Below are 24,183 nucleotides of genomic sequence, written 5' to 3'. Positions count from 1 at the left end.
CCTGTTGTTGCGACAAAGTTCACCAAGCCAAACAGCTGCAGCGATGAGAAGCGTAGAAAAACAAAAAGATGCGTCGTTCCTGAGACCTTCGTGGATGCGATGCGACAGTTCCGCTGCACACAGGGGAGAGATGTGTCGGGTCTGGTCTGAGGGGGAAGAGATGCGTCGGTTCTGAGATAGCTCCGATCCGCGTGTGATGTGTCAGGGAAAACTTGCAGCACAGGGATGATGATGTGTGGAAATCCAGGATGCGTCAGCGAACGATGCGGCGGCGGCGAGCGGAGCTGCGTTGACCTTTTCAGCCACGATCCCTCGATGCGTCTATTCTTGCAGTGGCGACAGGCACTGCGTCAGTTTCAGCAGCGGTGCGGCGGTGCAGGTAGATTCTTCTCGCACCACGCCGTTGTGCTGGAAAACTGTCACCAGAAGAGCGATGCGTCAACTTCCTTGTTTGGTGCGTTGCTTTCCAGCTCCCAGCAGCAGAAACAACCTCCAGAGGCCCCACAGGCACACCTGGCAGGTCAGAACTCCCAGCAAGGAAGTTCCGGGGAGCTGGGGGTGAAATCTTTGTGATCCTGAGGCAAGCTCTACACAAGCCCTTGAAGACTTTCCTCAAGCAGGGGACAAAGCACACAGCAAAGTTCATCTCCTCTCTTTGGCAGAAACAGCAACTGCAGGCCAACAGAAGGCACACAGCAAGGGCAGTACTTCTCCTCCGTTTCTCCAGCTCTTTTCCTCAGCAAAGGTTCCTCTTGATTCCAGAAGTAGTCTAAAGTTCAGGGGTTTTGGGTCTGATACTTATACCCCAAAATGTCTTTGTCCTCTTTGTGCAAGGGGCACTGAGCCCAGTTCAAACCAGTTCTGGGGGGCACTCTGCAAGTGCACAACAACATCCAATGTCAGTGTGAGCCTTGACTCCAGACATTTCACAGGGGGCGGAGCCAGCATTGTGGAAGGCAGGCACATCACTATTCAGGTACAGGTGCTACTCCTCCCACCACTCCAAATGCAGATCAGGCCTATTCAACATAGTGCTGACTCATTCAGGAAAGGCAGGACACACATCAACCCTCCCCCCCGGTGGCTGTCTGAGAGAATGCACCTCCCCAGCCCCTGTCACTCCAAAGCCAGTCAGTAACATAGGATGGCTAAGCAAGAAAATACCTACTTTCTAAAAGGGGTACTTTCAAACACAAAATGTACAAATCACCTTTCCTAAAAGATTCAGCTTTAGAGTTCAGGCGTACTAAACTTTATTTTCCTATCTGGTCCCAATGGTAAGTTATATTTATAAGATGTTATAAATTAACTCCCATGCTTTCCTATGGGGACAGATAGCCTTACAATAGTGAAAAACTAAATTGTTAGTATTTCACTATCAGGACATGCCACCCACATCAGGGCATTTCCCACTTTTCACCTACACTACGCCCTGCCCACAAGGGTACCTTGGGCCTACCTTAGGGGTGACTGACATGTAAGAAAAGGGAAGGTTAGGGCCTGGCAAGTGGTTGCACTTGCCAAGTCAACATGGCAGTTAACAACTGCGTACAGACACTGCAGTGACAAGTCTGAGTTACCGTTTCAGAACTACTCATGTGGGTGGCACAATCAGTGCTGCAGGCCCGCTAGTAGTATTTGATTTACCAGCCCCGCCACACTCAGTGCACTTTACTAGGGACTGACTAGTAAATCAAATATGCCAATCTGGGAGAACCAATCATCATAACAATTTACACAGACAGCATATGCAGTTTAGCTCTGATCAGCAGTGGTAAAGTGACCAGAGTCCTAAAACCAACAACAGATCAGGAAAAAATAGGAGGAAGAAGCAAAAAGTTTGGGGATAACCCTGCAAAAAGGGCCAAGTCCAACAACTGGTTACATGAAGGTTGCAGCTCCTCAGTTCTCCCCTAGTACATATTGGCAGGAACAACTTGCTGAGATATACTGGGGGAAAATGCCAGTTCTGTGCAGAAAGCACAAAATTGTGTATATTTTTCACCAACTTTGAAGGTCTAAAGATTTTATCAGGGGGAATATTATCTCCACTCCCTCCAGGGCACTTGTAATAAAGACCTTAAAATAAGACTAAATATATTTATACACCTATGAAAACACATTTATCTCTATCTCACTCTTTTTCATCCTCTATCTTCTCTCTATCCAAACCAGATTAAATATTGAGGAATTGCTACAGTTTCTACATGTTTTCTTAATTTTAAATCTTCAACAAAGAATCAATTACTAATTTGTCACTGTAGCTTTGTGTCTTTTGCACTTCCTTCACTTTCTGACAACTTTGATGTCTGTGCCTTTGATGTCTGTAAGATAGTCCACATCAGTATCAGTGATCAAACATGACTATCACAACACATTTTTTTTAATTGTCTTGAAAAGCTCTACTGATTTTCTGATAGACTGCATGTCCATTGAAGTGGAGTTTCTCACACGGTGGGTCCTACTGGATATTCTCATTTTGACACCTCAGTCCAGGAAGACATTGTGTGCTCCAAATCTCTTTGAAAAGATGCCACCACCAGCAACGTAGGTCCATAAACATTATTGTAAATACCAGTTCCTCTGTGGTTAGTTCATGAAATGTGAAGAAAACTGTAGGACAGAGCTCCAGAAGCTATGACAATGCATTTATTTACTGGTGTTGTAGAGCACGGGCGATGCCTAAAGGGTTTCAAAGTCCTTAACAGAGTGGAGTCAGTTTCATCATGACAGCTTCGAAAAAATCTACATGCAAAACTTACAAAATGCTTACAAAAATCAAATCTGCCATAATGATGTAGTTTTTAGCTGCAGGTCTACAACACTGCAAAATGCATTTAAGTGCGGAGATACACATTTTGCTTGAGGGTGTGGAGATTGTAGGCACTTCTATAAGCTTGTTCATTGGTTTCTTAGTCTTGTTATTTTGGAGATTTTCAGGGGACTGGTGCAGGTGTTTTGATTGGACTTGGGCTCGGGGTTGTAGCAGTTGAGTAGGTCATGAATGGCCTTGTTTGACAATGGTTCTGCTCGTGTATGGGAAGGTGTATGAGCAATAATCAGGTTTTCTGAGTTTTGAGACAAAGGATGGGGGTGTGTGCAATGGTTTTGGATTGATAAAGATCATTTGTGCGAAATCTCAGGTTTTTCACAAGACAGTCTCGGTGAGGGTGTGGGTATCCAGCTGGCTGAGAATCAACTTAGATGGTTAAAGGTCAGGTTGACTGTTTCTAGAGTGTGCTGAGGAGTCAAAAGAATGGTGGTAGGTGAGGTGTTTGGGCGCCTCTGCCTTCTGGCTGAGGACTGGAATGTTGATCTCTCTAGTGGATGGAGGGCACTATGAGACAGGGAAAGGGTTCCTATAATGTGTGGATGAGGAAGAGGGTTCTGTGTGAGTAGTCACAATGGAAATGTGTTATCTAAAAAAGATTGAAAAGGATATAGATTTTCTTTTCGCTAAGTGGAAAAATCTCCCTCTGTCAATCTACGGGAGGGTTAACTTAGTAAAAATGTCAGTGTTGCCTAAACTGACTTTTATTTTTAGTGCGCTCCCTCTCATTTTTCCACAAGACACCATCAGTAAAATTCAAGGAAAGATAGGCAGTTTCATTTGTGGGCAAAAAAGCGCCAGGTTATCTTGGAAAAAACTACGGAGGAAGCTGTTGAAAGGGGGCTAGGCACTACCAGACATAAATCTATACTTATTGGCCTTTCAATTCAAAGGGATAAGGATGCTTTTATCTATACCGGTAGACACCTCATGGGGTAGATTACTAGGAGAACTAGTACTAGCGGAAGGCGGTGGTGGGCAGGCGGGGTTTTTATATAAGTTCAGGGCACCAAGATTTTTCAAGAAGGCTACTATCCTGGTCACCTGCCCACCTGAAACTCTTCCTAAAACACTTTACCCCAAGACTCAGCTTTGACCTTGACGTTCGGCATTGTTTTAAATTACCTCTTTACAAAAATGTCGCTGAAGCTATTGTTTTCAAGAAACCTCAACAGTATATTAAATTTAATCTTAACCATGGGGCTAGGAGATCGATTGTGCTGCTCAGACTAGGAATACTTCCCGTAAAAACAGTAACACATAGGTGGCACTTAAAAGAAAGCACTATTTGTTCTCTGTGTAACGGTGGAGAGCAGGACTTAGAGCATCTACTGTTCACCTGCCCAAATGCAACAGTTGTTATGGCAAGAAAAAGGTTTCTACAACCAGTTTACGCAAAATGTAGAATCAACACAGCTCATGAAATGATCATCCTATGTAAAGCTCCGCCAAATGAATTTGTATGTTATAAACTTTTTAAATTTTTAAAACCATTTTAACTTTACATTAGAATGAAAACTTTTTTAACAAAGCTGTTTAAAATTGAATATGATGTATTAAATATCCTCAGTGGAGAACCAAATCAAATAAAATAAAACTTGAAACTTGAAGAAGGTACGCCTTAAGGTGCTAAAAGTGGCACTTCAGATATGGTATAAACTAAGACGTATCTGGGGTAGAGGCTACTTTTCCCCATCTGCACCAATCTGGGATTCACCGGGTACCCCGTCCTGTTTGGGAGACTCTCTGGCAATTCCTATAAGAAGAGCAGGGTTAGAGAGGTGGACAGACCTGGGAGACTCGGATGGGGTTCTTCCTTGGGAAGTACTTTTAGACAAGATTGGGCCTACATTTTCCCGATTTAAGTATTTTCAGTTAAGATCTTGGTTTGAGGCAGAGAGAGGAGAGGTGGAGGGGAATTGGGAGCTAGAACAGCTATTTCAGAGAGTTTCGTCAAGGAAAAAAGAGATATCATTTTGATATATTAGCCTCTTGGATGCGGTAGATCATGAAGTTCCCCTGCAGGTAGCTGCTTGGAATGCCACTCCACTTCTTCAAGATTCTGAAAACTTGTTTGACCTCTCTGTAAAACTAATGTATAAATACATTAAGCCTGCTACACTAAAGAAAAACCATTTTTATGTTCTAAACAGGTTATATTATACCCCGGCGAAGATCGCTAAATTCGCAGTCCATTCTACCTCAGTACCTGCATGCCCAAGGTGCCATATCAACAAGGCGGACGATATGCACATGTTTTTTGAGTGTGCAGAACTGGGCAGATACTGGAAAGAGGTGGGAGAATCCATGACCGATATTTTTCAAACGCATATAGTGGTGGATCTCCCTCTGGTCATTTTTGGCTTGAATAAACAGGAATATATAACATCTCCACAGCCTCAGATGGGTTTGCTTCTTAATCTGGGGGTTTTGGCCAGAAGGGAGATCTGCATGGAATGGAAGGATTCTGACCCCCCAACCAGAGAAAGTTGGATTAAATCCGCTCTACGTATGGCAAGTGTAGATTATGAAGAATCATCAACATATCTGGTCCCCCCTGATATCGTGGGGATGACGCCTGCATATGATAAATGGTTACGGTCTGGAGAGAGCGGAATGTAAGTCCAATGATTACGCCCAGTCCTCAGGATAAAGAGGAAGGCCGTGGATGGCTCGACAGAAGTAGTAAGCCGGAGGGAGCACAGTCATCATAAAGCGCTTGTTAAAACTACTGAGTCTATGGCGAGATGAGGACAAAAAAAAAATAATAATAAAAAGAAATGTGTTTTTTGCCTGTGGAGATGTTATTGAAGGGAGGGAGCGGTATAGTAAATTGGAGCTGTAGTATTGTGTTCCAGGTGGTTTCTGGCCCTTGTTGGAAAAGCTTGTTGATTCTGCCTAGTCTCTTTGGGAGGGACGGGTGAGTTTCTCTTGGATGATGAGAAGCATTTGGGAGTGTCTGTCTGTATTCTGAATCAGAAGAACTTTAGACATTTGTACGTGCAGGATCTGGAGGCAGCATGGGTCTCTTCTTTCAACATAAATAGTGCAGGAAATGTGGTCTTACCTGGTGTCATAGCATTAGGTAATTGGCACTTAGATACTGTTTATTGATGCCAGTGAGTCAGTCAGGAGAAAAAGACTGTATTTCCTTTTAATTCACAAATCAGACATGCTTTATGACTTGTTTTACAACCTGGGTTAAAAAGCTGCTATTGGTAAATAAAAGGTTAAGAAGCACAACTTGTATTAGGACGGCATGCCATACTGAAAAATCCTGGTATAAAAAAAACACAGTCAAACATTTCTTTGGCAATGTGAACAAAACATATTTGCTATTTGTATATGGTTGAATAGTGGAGGCAATTCTCATAAAGCTGCTAAGAACTTAATGCACATTTCTACATTGGTGTTGGGCAGTACCTGGTTTTCCTATGGTAAAGGCTGCATCTAAAATGCTTTAGTTCTGTCAGAGAGCAAGAATTGAATCTTGGATAGAGAGTTGCACCCTGTTTCAGAGATTCTCAGATTCCTGAACCATGTTATTTGGCAGCTAATGAGCAATGTAATTCGAAACTTCAAGCAATGTTCTTACTGGGAATCAAAAGAGAATGCCCAATTTGTTGAAAATAAGATCTTTTAAGTGATTAAAAACATATGGACTCGGGTGGTTTCTCCATTAGGGCTCTGGGGCTGCACCCCTCTGAAATTCTTACATTTACCTCAAAAAATAATAAATAGATCGATTTATTTAGAGATGCAATCGAATCTCTAAACAAATCGACGTATTTAAGTGTGTGCTGTCTGCACTGCCTCTGAAGCAGGAGACGGAAGCCAGGCTGCAAATCAACTTTCTGCAATGTGACGCACAAAACAGGGCTTACCTTTCTATAGCCCTTCATAGCCATTGTAGTCTATGGTAGTATACACTGTAGGCCAATGATGCTGTCAGAATCATGGTTTTCGGACATCTGAGTCTGCATCCCTGTGTGAGGACAGACATTCATCATTCACAGGCATACATCTCACTCTTTCCTATTCGTCACATAGTAGGACTGGATGCAAGCACATGTGATTTGGCTTCTTGTCCTCGGTAATAGCAAGTATTATAATGCTAATCTTGTTTTATACATATTGTGCTGAGACACCTGGTAACGCTAACCTACCCCACTGTGACACCCCAGGCCCTGGCTGCAGGTCACTGCCCCTTTAACAGTCAAGCTGCTGTATTTGTTCCCCCGCAAAATTGATCCAAAAGATCAGCAGGGTATTTGTTACCTTGCAAAGTTGATCCAAATAGCTGAGTCAAGCACAAAGAGAGAAATGTGTGCTTATAATAAAGACAGTTACATTTATTTATTTATTTTTATATATAGCGCAAATATGACCCGTAAGGGTATCAGGGCACTATACAAAGAAGCAGATAAGATTGGCAAGTAAAGGCCTACATATAAACATAAGGTAATTTAACAAGCACAGGTACAATTAGAGCAAACCAAACATGTGGTACATGTAAAATAACACAAATTGCATCATTGCATGAGATACCCATGTTGTCGACAAGAAACAAAAGTAAGTTATGATGTATTCAGGTCGATTGTTGCAACTGGTTATTCAGGAGTAACCCTTTGACTTGTTACACGACTTATGGCGTTAAAACTGGCCCTATCTTCATGCCCTTAACATTCATACCAAAAACATGAATTGATGTACCAACAGTGAATGTTAAAAATGTTAAGGTAATGCATGACAGCAATTTAGTTCCTCTTTTATTTCACTTAACCTTGCATGCCCCTAGAGTGTTAGCTATTTCATCATGTTGCATTTCTCTATTTTTTATGCAGCTAATTACTCTTGTATAGTGCATGGGTTGAGGCAGATGTTTATAGAGGGCTTTGAATGAGAGCTCAGCGCTAAAGGCAAAGCAAAGTGCCTGTTAGTAGGTTGCCCCTCTGCAGAGCACACAGAACATTGATCATGTATTCCAGTTGAAATTAACATTCTATGTAAATGTGTTTGAGGTAGGTATACAGATGTCAAAATATTTACAAGGCCAAAGTAAAAGAAAATAAAGTGCCTAAATGTGAATGAGTGTAGAATATGTTTGGGGGTGGTGAAGTGACAGAGATGCGAGTAAGTGTATTCGTGGGGAGAATAAAAAGAGGACCCTGAAGACGAAAGAGATGAGGTTAAAGATGTGAAGATGGAGAGATGTGCTGAGAAAAAGGGCATACATATCTAACTAAAGCACACATAAATGAAGGCCAATACTCCTTCTAGAGGAGGCTTCAATAATATTTAAGTCAGAGTCTCAAAATTTCAGAATTGAAACATTTCCCATGTTAATTATTTATATCAAAGCATTGTTGTTAGTCATATATCTTCAACAGCTAACAACAACTGATAAAGGCAGTAGAACTGGAAGGGTTTAGGTGTATGTCAGTTGTTCTGTTATATATCTGGATGAAATAACATCTCAGAAAGAAACCAAAATATTGGTCAGGTGGCTCACTATGGCAATTACAGAAATGTATTTTACATGTTCCATTTTAGAGAGCCCCCACATTTTTCATCCCATTGAAAGACCTGTCTTTGTCTTGAGAGAAGCAAGATGGCGGCAGCATAGAGCGGAGCCGCAGAGCAGCAGCAGTGGAATGGTGCAGTGTGAGTTTAGAACCCCAGCATTGGTGCTAGTCTTATTCTGCCATATCGAGTAAATAAGAACCTCAGACCTAAATGTCGTGGTCTACCTGCTGGAAACACAGGACAGCAAACTTCGGTGCAGCACGCTCGGCAGGTATCGTGTTGCTGCGGGTGCTGGCTGGCGTCCTCGCGGTCTGGATCCGGCATCGGTATCGACGCTGTGGGCGTGGCGGTGGAGAAAGGCGAGCAAGTGGAGATGCCGGAAGAGACGTGCAGAGCAGCGTGGGACTGCGGAGCCGGAGCCCTGAAGGAATGGCCCCTAAGGTGGCGGTGGGAGTATCGGCAAAAGCCACGGCGGCGGCTAGGAGGAAAGCCCAAGCAGCCCAGCCAGCAGAGCAGCCGGAGCTGGAGTTAAGAGGGGATGCATCCCCAGCCAAGTTGTGCACAACCCCAGGAGAGGTTTTAAAAAAGGGCAAGGTCACGGCAAGTGACTTCCTCCATTCCTGAGTTGCTCGCCCGAAGTGGCAAGGGGCAGAACGCTAAGGATGGGAGCATCGATGAGACAGCTACTCCTGCGCCTGCGCCACAGAAGGTCGTGGCTTCAGGTATGATTGCAGCACACACCACCCTGCCAGAGGATATAGATGATCAGAATGTTGGACTGACAGAGGAATCAATAATAGTGGTTGAAAGAGGGCAAGAGCTTACAGGGACTCATGGGCTAATCTTAGATAATGTCGATAATAAAACTGATGCTGAAGCATTACAGGGAAGCCAACTAGAGCTGGCTTCAGGGCAAGAATGCAGTGCTGGGGTGGCTGGAGGAGAAGGGGCTTAAGGTTTATGCCCTCCCCTGACCCTAATGGCCTTGATGTAGTGAGTGCTTTTACTCCATCTCAGAGGAGGCAGAATGGTCGGACGATGACCAGAGTTCATCTCAGGGGGGAGTGACTCTGAGACCGATAGCGATATCGAACAGAATCCCCCTAGCACAGCTAAAAGACCAAATGCTCAAGGGAATGCCCTGGATCAGCCCATGTGGGATTTAACATGGGATCACTCATCAGCCATGCCACTGCAGGGGAGCCCGAATGCTGAGGCCCCATTAACTCACCCCCCACTCCTGGATGTCATTTATCAGACCATCCTTACGCATAGGGAGGAAGCACGCCAGGACACCCGAAAATCGCAAGCAGCAATGCATAAGATGCAAGGCGTGGTAAGAAATCTGTCTAAGGCATATGTCAATGTGGGGGACAGAGTCACAAATTTGGAGGAAAGGATTGTGGCAACTGAATCAGAGGCCGCCGCAGCTACCACCAAAGTGGAGTCTCAAAGCACTCAGGTCACTGACATCCAGTGGAAACTGGAGGACATGGAAAATAGGCTAAGGCGTAACAACCTAAGGGTGCTGGGGATACCAGAAGGGGCCGAGGGGTCTGATGTTAGGTCCTACAAGATTAATCTTTTCAAGACCGCATTCCCAGAACTTTCTGAATGGAACTGGTCGGCGGAAATTCAGAGGGCACATCGTACTCCGTTTAGGGTCCGTCCCGGGGCAAAAAGTAGCGACAAGCCAAGGGCAGTCCTAATATTTCTGGGCAACTTTATTCTTCGACAAGCCAAATCGGAAAAAGCCCGACCGGAGGCAAGAAGGTCCAGCGAGGGAGTGTCGTTTTTTGTTAGGCCAGACTTTTGCCACGTAACAGTTGAGAGGCACTGGAGGCTGAGACAAGTGATCAAACCTTTCCAGGACAAACATCTGCAAGTTTATCTTGTTAATCCAGCACAGCTCAAGGTGGTAAAAGAGGGTTGAGTCCAGTACTTCTCATCTGAAGTAAAAGCAAAGGAATTTCTGGACTCCCTTGGTAGCTAGCAATGTTAATTAAGAGTATTTAGGCCCTTAAGCCGGGGACTTTTGGCACTATGAAGTGTAGTTTATGGTACTGTACTGTATTGTATTGTACGTCTACAATTTCCTAACATTATTTCTTCTCTATCTATATCTTTTCACTTAGGCTTGTTTCTATTTTTTTTTTCTTCTCGCTGGGGGAAGTAACATGGTATTTAATGCCTTTTTGTAATTGTTTAAAGCACCTATCTCACTGCTGCTGCATACGCGCATCACAAGCACAGACCTAGGTCTGAGCGCTTCACATGGGAGGGAGAAGGGGGGAAGGGTAGGGAGGGCATTGTGGGGGGGATCCAGGGGGGCAGGGAGGTAGTGGGGGGGTAGCACGGGGGAAAAAGCAAAAAAAGAAAATTTATGGTATAAAGGTTGATCTGTTCCTTATTGTAGGTTACAGTATTTCTGCTAGGAGCATTCTTTCCATCCAGACGTTGGCACTAAAAATGAAGGAAATGTTCAATCCCAATAATGTCGAGCCTTAGTATATATTCGGTCAATATAGGAGGGCTTAATGACTGGAGAAAGAGATCTAGATTGTCCGAGTTTGTTAAAACAGAACCCATCGATATTCTGTGTCTACAAGAAACACATCTACCCTGGGCCAAAAAAAAGCTACTCAGAATGGGGGGTTTTGATATTATTGCATGCTCATCACAGACCTCAATGGTAAGAGGGGTGGCCATTTTAGGTAAAACTGTGCTTGGGGGGGGCAAACGAACCAAGGCTCCTGTGTCAGGTAGATGGGCTTTGGCTGAGATGGGGTGTGATATAACAATATGCGGGATATATGGCTCTAAGCAAGATGACCCCGAAGTTTTCAAAATATTAGAAGGGGAACTGTCAAGCTGGCCTACTCCCATTCTGGTATGCGGGGATCTGAATATATCAGCTGACCTGGTTAAGAAAAATCTGTATGTATGCCGGAATCCGAGGGTGTTTAGAGCGCTACGCTCCCTGATGCAGTCGCATGGGTTGGTAGATGTATGGGGAACAAAGGAGCCTGACGATCCCGGGTTTACATATTTTTCATGCCCTTTCCATAAATACACCAAACTGGATTATTTTCTAATCTCATCTACAGAAATAAGTAAAGTTAACATCAGGAAGCTCCACAAGGTTTTATCGGACCATAGCCCGTTGGCAATAAGATATGATGGTTTAAGGCCTGCCAGGAAACAAAGGGTTTGGACATTTAATAGAAAACTTTTGGCAGACACTTTATTTATTGAACATCTGAGGAAATGGGCCAGGGAATTCTTTGAGGCCAATCGGTACAGTGCATCCAGAAATAGCATCTGGGATGCGTTTAAAGATGGATTAAGGGGGGAGACAATCAGCTGTACTGCCCAAGCTAGGAAAAAATTGCAGGCTGAAAGAGATCAGCGCATAGCCAATCTGGTAAAAGCAGAAGAACAACATGGGCAGGATATAATACAAGGGAAGGATGGAAAAGAAAGCCAATCGAGAATGAGTTCAGTTAAAGCAGAAATACATAAACAGATGGCTGAAAAAACTGCGCCAGAATATTGGACATATAGAGGGAAGATGTATGAAACAGGGGAACAGGCGGGTAAGGCGTTGGCACTGAGGATTAGGCAGGATAATACAAAAAATATAATAACCAGTATTCAGGAGAATGGGCGTGAGTTTGTTGATCCGCAGGAGATACTCAGGGTTTTTGCAAATTTTTATCAAACCTTATATAAAGAAGAGGCAGTGGGGGAGGAGCCGCAGGAAGGGTATCCGGATGGAGGACCCAAACTGGGCGAGCTTGGGAGGGAAATGTTGGAGAGCTATATGACGGCTGAGGAAGTGCGTGAAGGGCTACTAGATCTAGCTGCTGGTAAGGCCGCAAGGCCAGACAGCCTTCCATTAGAGGTGTTTAAGTGTTCATCAAGCGAGGTGGTTCCAATGTTATTAGATCTGTTTAATGGAATAATGTGTACTGGAAAATTACCTGAGACATGGAAAGACACAAATATAGTGGTTTTCCATAAAAAAGGGAAACCAAAAGAAAATCCAGGGACCTATCGGCCGATCTCGCTTATAAATGCGGACAATAAACTTTGCGCAAAAATTTTGGCGATGCGTATGGGGAGGGTCATTGGCGGTCTGGTATCCCCTTGGCAGCATAAATTCATTCCGGGTCGAGGAACAACCGATCATATCAGAAGAGCAATCTCTCTGTTTGAAGCTCATGCTGTCGGGGGGGGGATCACCACGATCCTCCTCGACGCAGAAAAAGCCTTTGACCGCGTCAGGTGGCATTACCTGTGGAATGTCCTTGTAGGGAGAGGTTTCGGTCAAAGAATCCTATTGGCCATAAAGGCTATGTACTCTGAGCCGGTCGCCAGAATACAGTTGATGGGTGAGTGTTCGGGTAAAATCAAGATAACAAGGGGAACCCGTCAGGGGTGTCCCTGCTCACCCATCTTATTCGCGCTTTACATCGATCCATTGGTTAGACAGATTCTGGGCAATCATGAGATCAAGCCGGCTATAACCAATGGATTTGAGAGTGAACTATTAGCCTACGCGAAGGACCTGGCAGTGATTTCATCAGAACCTGCTGAGGCTCTGCGGGTACTGGTGGAAATCACCAAGGAATTTGGGCGACACTCTGGATACCGCCTGAATGAAGGGAAAACCCAAGTGATATGCACGAAGAATATCATTAAGCCTGATAACAGATATGTAGAATCTGCAACAGATCTTGGAGTGATAATTAATGCAGCTATGGAATCAATCATAAAGGATAACTTCACTTCAATGTTAAAAACGATTGAGAAAGATCTGAAAAGAATGGACACTTTGCATCTGTCTCTTATAGGCAGGTCAAATGTCTTGAAAATGACCATGCTGCCTAAAGTCATTTATCTGTTTCGCTCCATCCCCTTCTTAATTGAGGAGGGGTTGATAAAAAAAATGGAGTCCATCTTTAATAGTTTTTTGTGGCAACATGGTAAGATCAGGCGGTCATTAAAGTATATGACCCTTCCACAGGAGCGGGGCGGCTTAGGAGTCCCGAATTTAAGGTATTATCATTGGGCCTGCCTGTTGACACAGTTGTCAATTTTATTCGATCCAGCGTCAAACAAGGGACATACCCAAGATGCGACATCTGAGACTTATGATATCCCTTCAATCTATGAGCTATTAATGGGAAAGGAGGCGGTTGGGGCTTTGTTAAGAAAAAACGACCATAGATATTTTAAGAAAATGCGTTATAAGATATCTATAAGTGCTTGGGAGTTGTGGAAAACACTTCAGAAAGTAATACAAGTTCCAAAGATTAATATGTATACGCCTTTGTGGAAATCGGGCCATTTTCCTAACTTAAGTCTGGATGGAGCATGGAAATGTTGGGAACAGCAGGGCATCCGGACAGTAGGGGATATAATGAAGGAAGGCAGTGTCATGAGCTTTGATGTCATTCAACAGAAGTACGGTATTTCCATTAGCCAAGGTTTTAAATATGCCCTGATTTTGCAAATATTTAAAGCTATAAGACCCCGCATCTCCCCGGGTATCCGCTGTCCCATTCTAGAATATTTATTAAAAGGGGGGAGTAGAATCAAAGTTATATACCGGGATTTAATTAAAGGGATGCATGATGACCTGGAGAAAAATTAGGTTGCCTGGGCAATAAAGCTGCAGGATCCAGATGTGGATCTGAATAAAGCTTTACATCTGGATAAAGAGGTCTTACGGTCGTCTAATCTAAAGGCACAACATTTTAAAACACTCTTTAATCTCTATTTCACACCTTCTAAATTATTCGACTGGGGTAAGAGAGCAGATAACAACTGCCCCAGATGTCAGAAAGGGCCGGCGGATTTATTGCATATGTTTTATCATTGCGAGAAACTTAGCATTATTAAAGGTGGGATGGAGAAATTTCTGGAGGGCTTGCTAGGCTCAAAGATCCGCCTATCCCCGACATTAATGATCCTTGGGAGTGAAAGTCAGATGGGTGTCAATAGGGAGACGGAAGCATTTATCTTTTTGGCCACTGCCGTATTACGTATCCTTCTCTCAGCAGCCTGGAAGGATTCGAATGCCCCATCCTTCCAGATGTGTCTGACCAGGCTCCTTGGCATACATAATATCGAATCTACACTGTATTTACACAAGGGTAGGAAGACACGTGAATTTGGGCTTAAAATCTGGGCACCCTTGAAAGATTGGAGGGATGGGCAATTAGAAATATAGGTCACTGTATACAGATATATGTGTATATTCTATGCCGGGTATTGCCGTCAAATCCCCGTAATAACGAAGCTTTCCTCCCTCTCTTCTGATGAATATATTTATATATTTATATCTATTTATTTGTATGATAATGTATTGTATTTATTATATTCTTTTTTCTGCCTGTAAGATGAAATGAAATGAAATTATGACCATGGATATTTTCTGTACCAATAATAAATTCTCAATAAAAAAAAAAAAGAAAGACCTGTCTTCACATATTTCTAGATGACTGATTGCAACCAGCAGCTGTGGGTGATTCCCGAAGCCTGGTTAGATTTTCTTTTTCCAAAGTCGATGCTGCATGCAGTGCAAGAAACTGGGCAAGCACACACTTTAAAAGGCCTGAAGTTGTTCTGCTGTACAATATGGACAGTACAGTAACTGTTGAACGTATTAATGCAGTAAGATATGAGGCAGTTTTAATGTGTTTAATATTTCAAAACTATTCGTTCCCACTGCATTATAAACATTCCTTTATCACTAAATTCATTTGCTTTAAAATGCACCATTTGCCAATCTTTTCTCAATATTTTCTCGGGAGGAAGACCCCCTGTACTCCATATTTGTCAATTCAACTTGTATGTCTTAGCACTTTCAAATGGCACCAGCCGCCATTGCATGGACTTTGTGCAAATTCACTTGATCTTTGATAACATGCTGAGAAATGATATGTGATGACACTCATACTTAGTATGTATTTTATCCAATAGGTTGCTTTATCTTGGAGTAAAGCACAGGCAAAACCAGCTGAAAATGTGTCACTGAGCATCACTGTAACAGAGCCTGGGTCGTTAGTTGGACTAAGAGTGGGCGAGAAAGGTGCAGATGGAGACTGGATTACAGAATCTCAGGTCAGTGTTTTTAAAAAAACAAGATAATGTGGTTGTTCAATGGATTGTGAAACTAAAGTATTAGCCACTAACCTTTAGGAAGTGGGTTCTCGTCATTGTAAATCATGTTTTTGCCAATATTGTAGGTTGAAACATTTTCAATGTACAAAATATTTGACCTGTATTCCTAGGGCATGTTTTATTCTTCCTGAAACGTTTGTTTTGACTCTGAATACATGCCCACCACTCCATTAGATAGGAATGCTCCTTGACATTTGTACGTCCTTCTTTTTAGACTTAATTCACTGAGCATAGGTTGTAAAAGTCTAAAATCTACTCCAGTCATGTTCTGGGGAGAAGCTATCAATAGTATAGTGGCAGCTAGGTTGACGTATCGTGAATCAGCAACTGGACCCCACTCATGGAAGTTTTACTACCCAACAGCAGGTAAAATGATTCTATATTCCTTGCATTGCAACATTTCTGATCTTTATGACATCCACCGTAAAGAAAATCTCCGGAGTACTCTCTGTAATCTAAGACGATCCTAGAGTGATTTCCAAGAGTCGTTATGTTAGAACTGGGTGTAGTGTAGTTCCTATATTCCCAATAGGCTCTGCGCATCGGAATAGTATATCCTATAGATATGACGTAGGACTTAGGTCAGTAGGTCTCTATCGAATATACTAAACTTAATAGTGAGTGCCAGCTAGCTCAGAGGTCACTAGAAACGTTCTCGAATACACAAGAAGGGATTAGTTTCTGACAACCACATAAACATGACATCTTTGTTTCCCTAGGACTGGAATAACTATCTTCAGAGTCGTGGAAACCATACATAAGTATTTCACTCAGTCAATCGTGCATGCTTCGTTTCCACAGAGTTTTGCACAGAAATAGAGAGACAGGCGTTTCAATAAAAAGTGTTTATTGAACAGTCTTTTTTCTCATGCAAGAGAGGTGAACTGCTACAATCGTTAGGCAGAATGCAAAGTATAATGCGTACAGCGTAAACAGTAATATGAAATAATACTGTAAGAGCATTGTATGGTTTCTAAGCCATATAAAAATACATACATAAATAACACAGGCTAAAATACTCAACTGGTGCTTCTAAAATACGCCTACCCCAATGTACCTAACGAGGGAGAAAGTAAGTATGGCCTGTAGCATAGGTTTACCATAGGTTTAGTTTTGCCAAGAATCTACCAATGGTTTCGCTAGGTTCTAATCAGCTCCATACCTTAGAATTAAAGAGGTCTGGTATCCCTGTCTCAAGACTTGATTTCCCAAACCTCGCAAGGGGAGTCAGAAACACTGGAGCTGGAATCTCGGCAGAGGAGGGCATCTTCCTGATCAGTGCGTCAGCTGGAGAGTCGGCTTCCTTCGGCACTTGCTGTTGCGAGCTGCGTCAGGCAAGTAGGTCGTCGAACTGCACCGAACCACCGTGCTTTGCTATAGCAAGTGAAGGTATATTTATACCTTGAAGGTATTTAGGAATGCCATGTTTGATGTAAAGTCGGGCATATGAATGTCATGAATGAACCCCTAAGGAATAGATGTTCATTGTAAACTAACTGAGTTCTTGGAGAAATCAATATTCAAGCAAGGGGAATTCCCTAATGGCTTAAGCTGGTTTTCCAAAAAATCATTGTGACGTTTGGTGAACGGATGTAAGTAGCCATGCCTGTGTTTGGGCTGCATGGGCTATGCCTAAATAAGGGCTTGATTTCTATGCCTATATAAGGGCAACGTGAATTGTACCTATATAAGGGCATGAAATGGGAAAATCCATTCGGAATCTAAAACGCCATACAACATGGGGGTTTCTAATTGGCAGAGGTATGCACCTTTGCCCTAGTAAGGACCCTTGCTTCTAGTCAAGGCAAGGGGGATTCACGCTCTAGATAACCTCTGCTCACCCCCTTGGTAGCTTGGCACGAGCAGACAGGCTTATCCTTAAGGCAGTGTGTAAAGTACGTGTACTCAAAATACACAGTAACATAGTGATAACACCACAAAGGGACACCACAGCAGTTTAGAAAAATAAAGTATATTTATCTAAAGTCAACAAGACCAAAATGACAAAAATCCAACACACATGTAGTAAAATGGCACTCAAAAACTGTTATTTCCAAAATAAAGCTTGTAGAAAACAAATAGCTCCACCTGTTACGATGTTGTGACACCAATAAATTGAAAGTACGGCACCAAGTGTGAGGTGTGTGGTATCGGGCACGGAGTCACACAGACCCCCAAACAAACAGTACCTTGGAAAATGAAGTCTATGACCATGCCCACCTCATTAAATCTCAGAACGCTCTTCTCTGTTATCCACAGAATAAACCCAGATGTCCCCGCCACTGCGACCTTATTAGATGAGGAAAAAGCTTTTGATTCCTTAGAATGGCCCTTTCTCATCTCGGTTATGCGCCGCATGGGCATGCCCGTGGGATTTATAGCCAAAACTGCATTGCTATACAGTAGGCCCATGGTGAGACTTCGCCTGAACAGCACGCTATCCCGACCCTTTTCACTCTCCCGTGGCACACAACAAGGCTACCCACTGTCCCCCTATTGCTTATCCTGGCTATGGATCCTTTAAGTCGCCATTTCCAGGAACAACATATGCATGGAAGCTTGCAATCCAACACTGGTCCCCTTCTAGTTTCGCTCTATGCAGATGACACCATTCTGTATGTTAGAGATCCCCAGGTAAATTTGGACCCGCTCATTAGAGAAATACTCAGATTCGGCTGCTTTTCAGGCCTAGGCATAAACTGGCACAAGTCGGTGATCTTCCCTTTAACAACAAGTACAGTTCTGTGGGAATGCGAATTTCCTCTTGACTGGTTTCAAGGACTCTGTTAAATATCTGGGCATTCATATCCACCTGGACTCTGCCCAGATCCTCTGCTTGAATTATGAACAAGCAGTCTGCACCCTAAAAGCACAAGTGGAAAGGTAGCTGTGCTTACCGCTGTCAATTGCCGGTAGAGTTGCGATACTTAAGATGGTAGTGCTCCTGAAATTTCTGTATCTTTTTAACAATATTCCCATATCCCTCACAAACGTTTTTTTTAAACATTGCGCACACACCTCATCAGGCTGGTTTGGGGAGGCAAGCAAGCGCGCTTCCCTCCCGTATGACATTGGGGGTTATGGCGTCCCGGGTCCCCAATTTTATTATTTGGTGTCCCAGTGCTGCTATGCCTATGCATGGTTCCATCCTGATGCCAGGATCCCATTTATCCGCCTGGTGGCTGACTTTGTTCTGCCGGAACGGCTGTCCACTGTCCTGCCCAAGGGCGTTCCCAGAGACCGTAATGACAGTCTCCACCACCAGTTGGACCTGGGATCGGATGAAGAGGCTCTCTAGTGCCACCGCATTATATTCCTCTGCACTGCCCCTCCCCAATGCCCCCTGGCTGCCAATAACGGGACAAAAACTGGTCCAACATACCTTAGCTAAATTCGAAATCACCAAAATGAGAGATTAATACCTAGAGGGGCATATCTTCTCAGTGTCGGGCAATGCCCATTTCCAAGATGTCTCCTTCATGGACAGCTTCGTTCTAGGCCAAATCCGTTCGGCTCTGCGCGCCACACTGCCTAATTTTTCAATTGAAACTGACCCGTTCACGCTGCTTATAATGATTATCGAAAGCGAGATGGGTGCTCATCTAATTTCTAAACGATATAAAGCATGTGCGAGCATGAGCCCGGTGGACGATGTCAGGGTCCGCAGAGCATGGGAGCATGACCTGGGCCGCCCCATGCCTTATGAGCAGTGGACAAAGTGTTGCGAAGTAAAAAAGGAAGTCTCTCTTAACAGTAGGCACAAGCTTCTTCATTTCAAATTATTATGCCGCACTTAATTTACCCCTGCCAATGCACACAGACTGGATACGTCCAGAACACATCACTGCCAGAAAGGCACCGCCCAACACGCGGATTTTGCACACCTCATATGGACATGTTCTAAACTGCAGGCCTACTGGGAAAAGGTACACAGTACATTAGGAACCATGACTAACTTGACCCTTATTCCTACACCGGAAGTGGCTTTACTATGCTATGCAGTTAACTTCCCCAGAAAAGGACAGAAGATTTGCATCCCTTGATCCGCGGCTGGCCAAAAGGGAAATTGCTATACTGTGGGGCCGTAGGTCGGTTCCTACTTTGCAGAGTTGGTTACTCAGCCTTGCCTACTGTAATACTAACTGTGAGGTTTATGCAAGCATTATGCCTAGCACGTCCTGCCCTAACACATATGGGTCCCCTATTGATCCTATGTAGAGACTTTACGGCAGACCACAAACACCCAACTGGAACGAGGCATAGTCCCGGACGGTGTGGGGTTACGGGTCTCAAACCTTGTATAATGTGATACTGGATTCTAGAGCTACTCATTTGTCCATCCAATCTATACACTGTTTGGCTTTTTCGATATGATGGGTCCGGGGATCCAGGGCTGTTGCGATTACCGAAGAGAGACTAAAGGGTGAAATGGGAGCAAATGAGGGGATTGTGATTATAATGGTCTGCAAAGTCTGATACTCCGATGCCTATAGCTTTGTTGATCTTCCAGTACTTCAATCTGCTGTCCATATTCCTAACTTCATGATGCTGTATTTGACAGTGAACCATCATTCCTGTATAAAAATAGAAATAAAAAGTCTATGACCATGCCTGGTGTTGTGGAGGTGAGGCGTTGGTGCTGAGGTCGAGGCCGGCTCCCTGGCTGCCATGGGGGAGGCGAGGCGTCGTGACTGGGAGGTGGCGGCGTGTCAAATCCAGGACAAGGGAAGTCGGTTGCGTTGGCAGTGAGGGGTCGGTTCCGGTGAGGCAATACCAAGTCAGCGAGTGTGTGAAATCACACTTGGCAGTTATCAGTGGCGCGATAACGGGATGGAAACGCTCGCAGTGACGGAGTGGGTGCCAACACTGGCATCAGGAATGACGATAACTGCAGGCATCCAAGAGTGTCAGAGCTGTGGTGCAGGCCAGGGGGTGGGGCATGTACTTCACGAGCGGTGCCCCTCGCCTCAGTGCAGGTCATGGCATCACCCATCACTGACGGTGTCGGAGATGGCTTTTCTTGCTTCTCCTAGCTTTCTTCTAGCTGCCAACAGCACAAACAACCTCCAGAGGTCATACACTGGAGCAGGCACCTCTTGGCAGGTCAGAACTCTCAGCAGAAGAGTTCAGGGGAGTTGGGGGTGAAGTCTTTGTGTCCTGGAGACTTCAGAACAGGAGGCCAGCACACACAAGCCCTTGGAGATTCTTCTTCAAGCAGGTTTCTCAGCAAAGTTCCAGTCTTTGTCCTTTCCTTGGCAAAAGCAGCAACGGCAGGCTAACCCCACACAGCAAAGGGGCAGTACTCCTCCTCACAGCTCTCCAGCTCTTCTCCTTGGCAAAGGTTCCTTTTGAGTCCAGAAGTGATCCAAAATTCGGGGAACATCCTTTATAACGCGGATGTTACCCCGCAGTACTGTTACGACGCGTCTTTTACAATGCAAGTCGTAACCACGACTTGACCTGGAGGGCGCTCTAAGATAAGGTATAGTAGATTTACTATTCCAACACCTTCCCTACTGTACGTAGGCTGGTGTTGGAATAGTAAATGAAACTATTCCTAAGTCCGCACCCCTACAGCGCAAGTCGTGGTAACGACTTGCGTTGTAAAAGACGCGTTGTAACGGTCCGCGTGGTAATACCACGCAGTGTACCGTCGTACATCCGTTTACACAGAGTGCATATGCACTTTAGCACTGATCAGCGATGGTAAAGTGCCCAGAGTCCTGAAGCCAACAAATATAGGTCAGAAAAAATAGGAGGAAGAAGCAAAAAGTTTGGGGATAACCCTGAAAAAAGGGCCATTTCCAGCAGCTACAATTTGTAAAATGTATTCATGTGGAATTTCCAACAGATGAAAAATTCTGAATCATTAATTGTTAACATGTGCATATGCACACATTTCTTTTCTCCAAAGGGAACGTATTTTGCATTGTGTATAACCCCCTCACCCTGTACTCTCTCGAAATATTTTACCTTCACTGTCCCATCACAGGATAGCAATTCCTCCGGCATTTCACAGGAGCAGATTTCCGTGAACCTCCTGGGTGGAAATTATCACCAAAATATTTCAGTTCTCATAGTTCTGCCCCTGATGTGAATTGTAATTTAAGAAAATCTACAATGCCGAATAAATATTCCAATTCAGAAAGGCAATTTAAGACTAAAATTCCAACAAATGTGATTTTGTGAATCGGAAAATGAATTTCTCTTTCACTTTTCCAATGCTTGAAATTCTGAGGTATTTTCCTGCATGTGTCTTCGATCATGGCAGTCCTTCTCTGCCGTTTGGCTAGGTTTGCTCTTTAGAAACAATGAATGCATACGTAAAAGCAAATACATGAATATCTACATTGCAAGTTGTCGATTAGCACTACAGTATTAATGATTACCAATAAACTGAGACCTGGTGTTTGGCAGCAGAAAGCTCAGAGTTGCTAGTGGTGGCTGAAGGGCATAAGTAACCCAAGCTCCTCTTAAGATATCTCACTTTTGCATAGTGCGAGTTCCCAGGTTTGCCCCTTTCAACCCTGTGAATAGCTGTGGGTTTAGCACAAATGGATTGTGGAGAAGGCCCTTTAGTGGGACTCAACCTCAGCCATTTAGTCCACTAATGGCCAATGCCACCATATATACAAGTGTCTCTTCCAGCACTACAGCATGCTAAATGCTAGCCTGCTGTTGTATGCAGCCTTCGGGTGGCAGAGTCTGGTCGAAGTCGACTAAACCTTTCAATATCACACATGTTATTTATATGGCCTGCTAATGTGTTTTAAAAGTTAGCTACCTCATAAGTTTTGTTTGAACTTATGCTGGGTTTGTATATATTAAAACACATACAAAGTAATGCTGTTGGAATTAAATACTGCAGGGGGAGCAAACGATGAGGGAGCGTGGATATGAAAATGATCAACATACTTTACTGCTTAACCTGTGGGAAAGTGTTGAGATGTACTTTCCTTTCTTTATATTTCTTATTGAAAATAGTTTAATTGTCAAGCTATTGCATTATGCTATAATGGCAGTTATTGAGATTGAATGTTTTCCTTTTCTTTCCGTAGGTGTCAAATCAGCTAATGGCTGGCCAGGTAGGATTTGTTTGTTCTATCTATTGTCTAAGCCTTTACCCGCAACCTATTCTCTACAATGGCAAAGTAGATACTGCAAATAAAATGCTTTCCTTCCCTCTGAAAATGTAAATCATCTGTTCATGTAAGGTGCATTGTCATTCCATCTCATGAAGATACCATGCTGCGATATTGATGCAGTTAGTCGGTTAGAACCAAATTGTTCTCTTTTTTGTAATGTCCAGTGGCTAAGAAGTTGACATAAATCAACTAGTGGGTCATCTAGAAGATGGAGAAAGCATCTGTTAATTGTAGTCATATGACATGTTCCTCTGTGAGTAGATTATTGTTGCCACGGGCAAAGATTCTTTTTGGCTCAAACCCCTACCTCCCCCCCTCCTCACATCACCTCGCACCTTAAAGAGCTCCACTGGCTCCAACTCCAAAAAGAAGCACTCTTCAAGCTCCTCAAGCATACATGTGCAAAACCTTACAAAGCACTGGCTCTACATACTTCAACAGCCACATAACCTCCCACACCCCTACAGGACACCTCCACTCAGCTGTACTCCTATTCACACTCATTCCTGCATTCACAGAATCATATTTAGTGGTTATGTCTTCTCATACCTTGCTCATAAAGCCTGGAATGATCTGCCCCTGCACATCAGAGCCACCTCCTCAGTCCTTGAATTCTGCAAGAACCCTAAGACTTGGCTCTTCATCTAACCTCCACCCTGCCTCAACCCATACTGCTATTGCTTCAACACCAGGATACCCTCCTGTGTGATTTGTGCGCTATAAAAATAAACATAACATTTAATATAACACAACTACATCACCTTAAAACCACTCCCAATGCCTCCCTCAATAATTCTATCAGTAACATCTTCAAACAAGCATTGTCCGCACGCGCGCCTCGCGCTTGAAGTGAAAAAATTAATTTTAAAAACCAAGCCCTGGAGTTGTGTGTGCGCACGCACTAAAACCAGGGGGGAGGCGGGGGCCTGCTCGATTTACTTGCGGGAGAAATAATTATTACCATATAGCGGCGCTCGCTCCCGCAAGTAAATCGCCTCACGTGCACGCTTTGCCATTAAAGGCAATGGGACCCGTGCACGTGTTTGGCTGAAAAGCCATGACGATCGGAAAAGGTATTTTTGCCTAAGCAGCGCATGCGCGCTGCATAGGCGAGACCTAAAAATGCCTCATTGCACAAACCAGTACCTCCCATAACAAGCATTTGCAATGCAACAGGTCTCGGATTAGTTAGAGAATTTGCCATTGTTTATATTTAGCTGGATATGTTTCCTGGTTTTTGTACTGTGTGTGTTAGGGAATGGCAGGTTTGTATGTATCTGTGGAGTAAGTATGTGTATTCTAGCGTTCTCATGCCATGTTTACATTGCCAGTGAGGCTAACAGTAGACATATACACAGAGACAAACATACAGAGAGACACATGCACCGATACACACATAGAAACAAACACACACAAACGCACACAGGGAGACAGACATGCACATAGAAACATACACACAGAGACGCACAGACAGTCACGCACACATAGAGA

At 43.8% G+C, this 24,183-nt stretch overlaps 1 protein-coding gene across 1 annotated transcript in view; it reads left to right on the top strand.

Annotated features, from left to right (window-relative positions):
• Positions 1-24,183, top strand: part of LOC144762795 (CD109 antigen-like) — a 628,126-nt gene that overhangs the window by 427,778 nt on the left and 176,165 nt on the right. The window contains exons 15-16 of the mRNA XM_078648065.1: positions 15,347-15,487; positions 22,606-22,632. Coding sequence (XP_078504191.1) covers positions 15,347-15,487; positions 22,606-22,632 — 168 coding nt within the window. The remainder of the gene's footprint in view (positions 1-15,346; positions 15,488-22,605; positions 22,633-24,183) is intronic.

This window comes from Lissotriton helveticus, chromosome 6 (genome assembly GCF_964261635.1).
Source record: "Lissotriton helveticus chromosome 6, aLisHel1.1, whole genome shotgun sequence".
In the NCBI taxonomy this organism is placed as follows: domain Eukaryota; kingdom Metazoa; phylum Chordata; class Amphibia; order Caudata; family Salamandridae; genus Lissotriton; species Lissotriton helveticus.
This window is presented reverse-complemented; position numbering and strand designations above follow the sequence as displayed.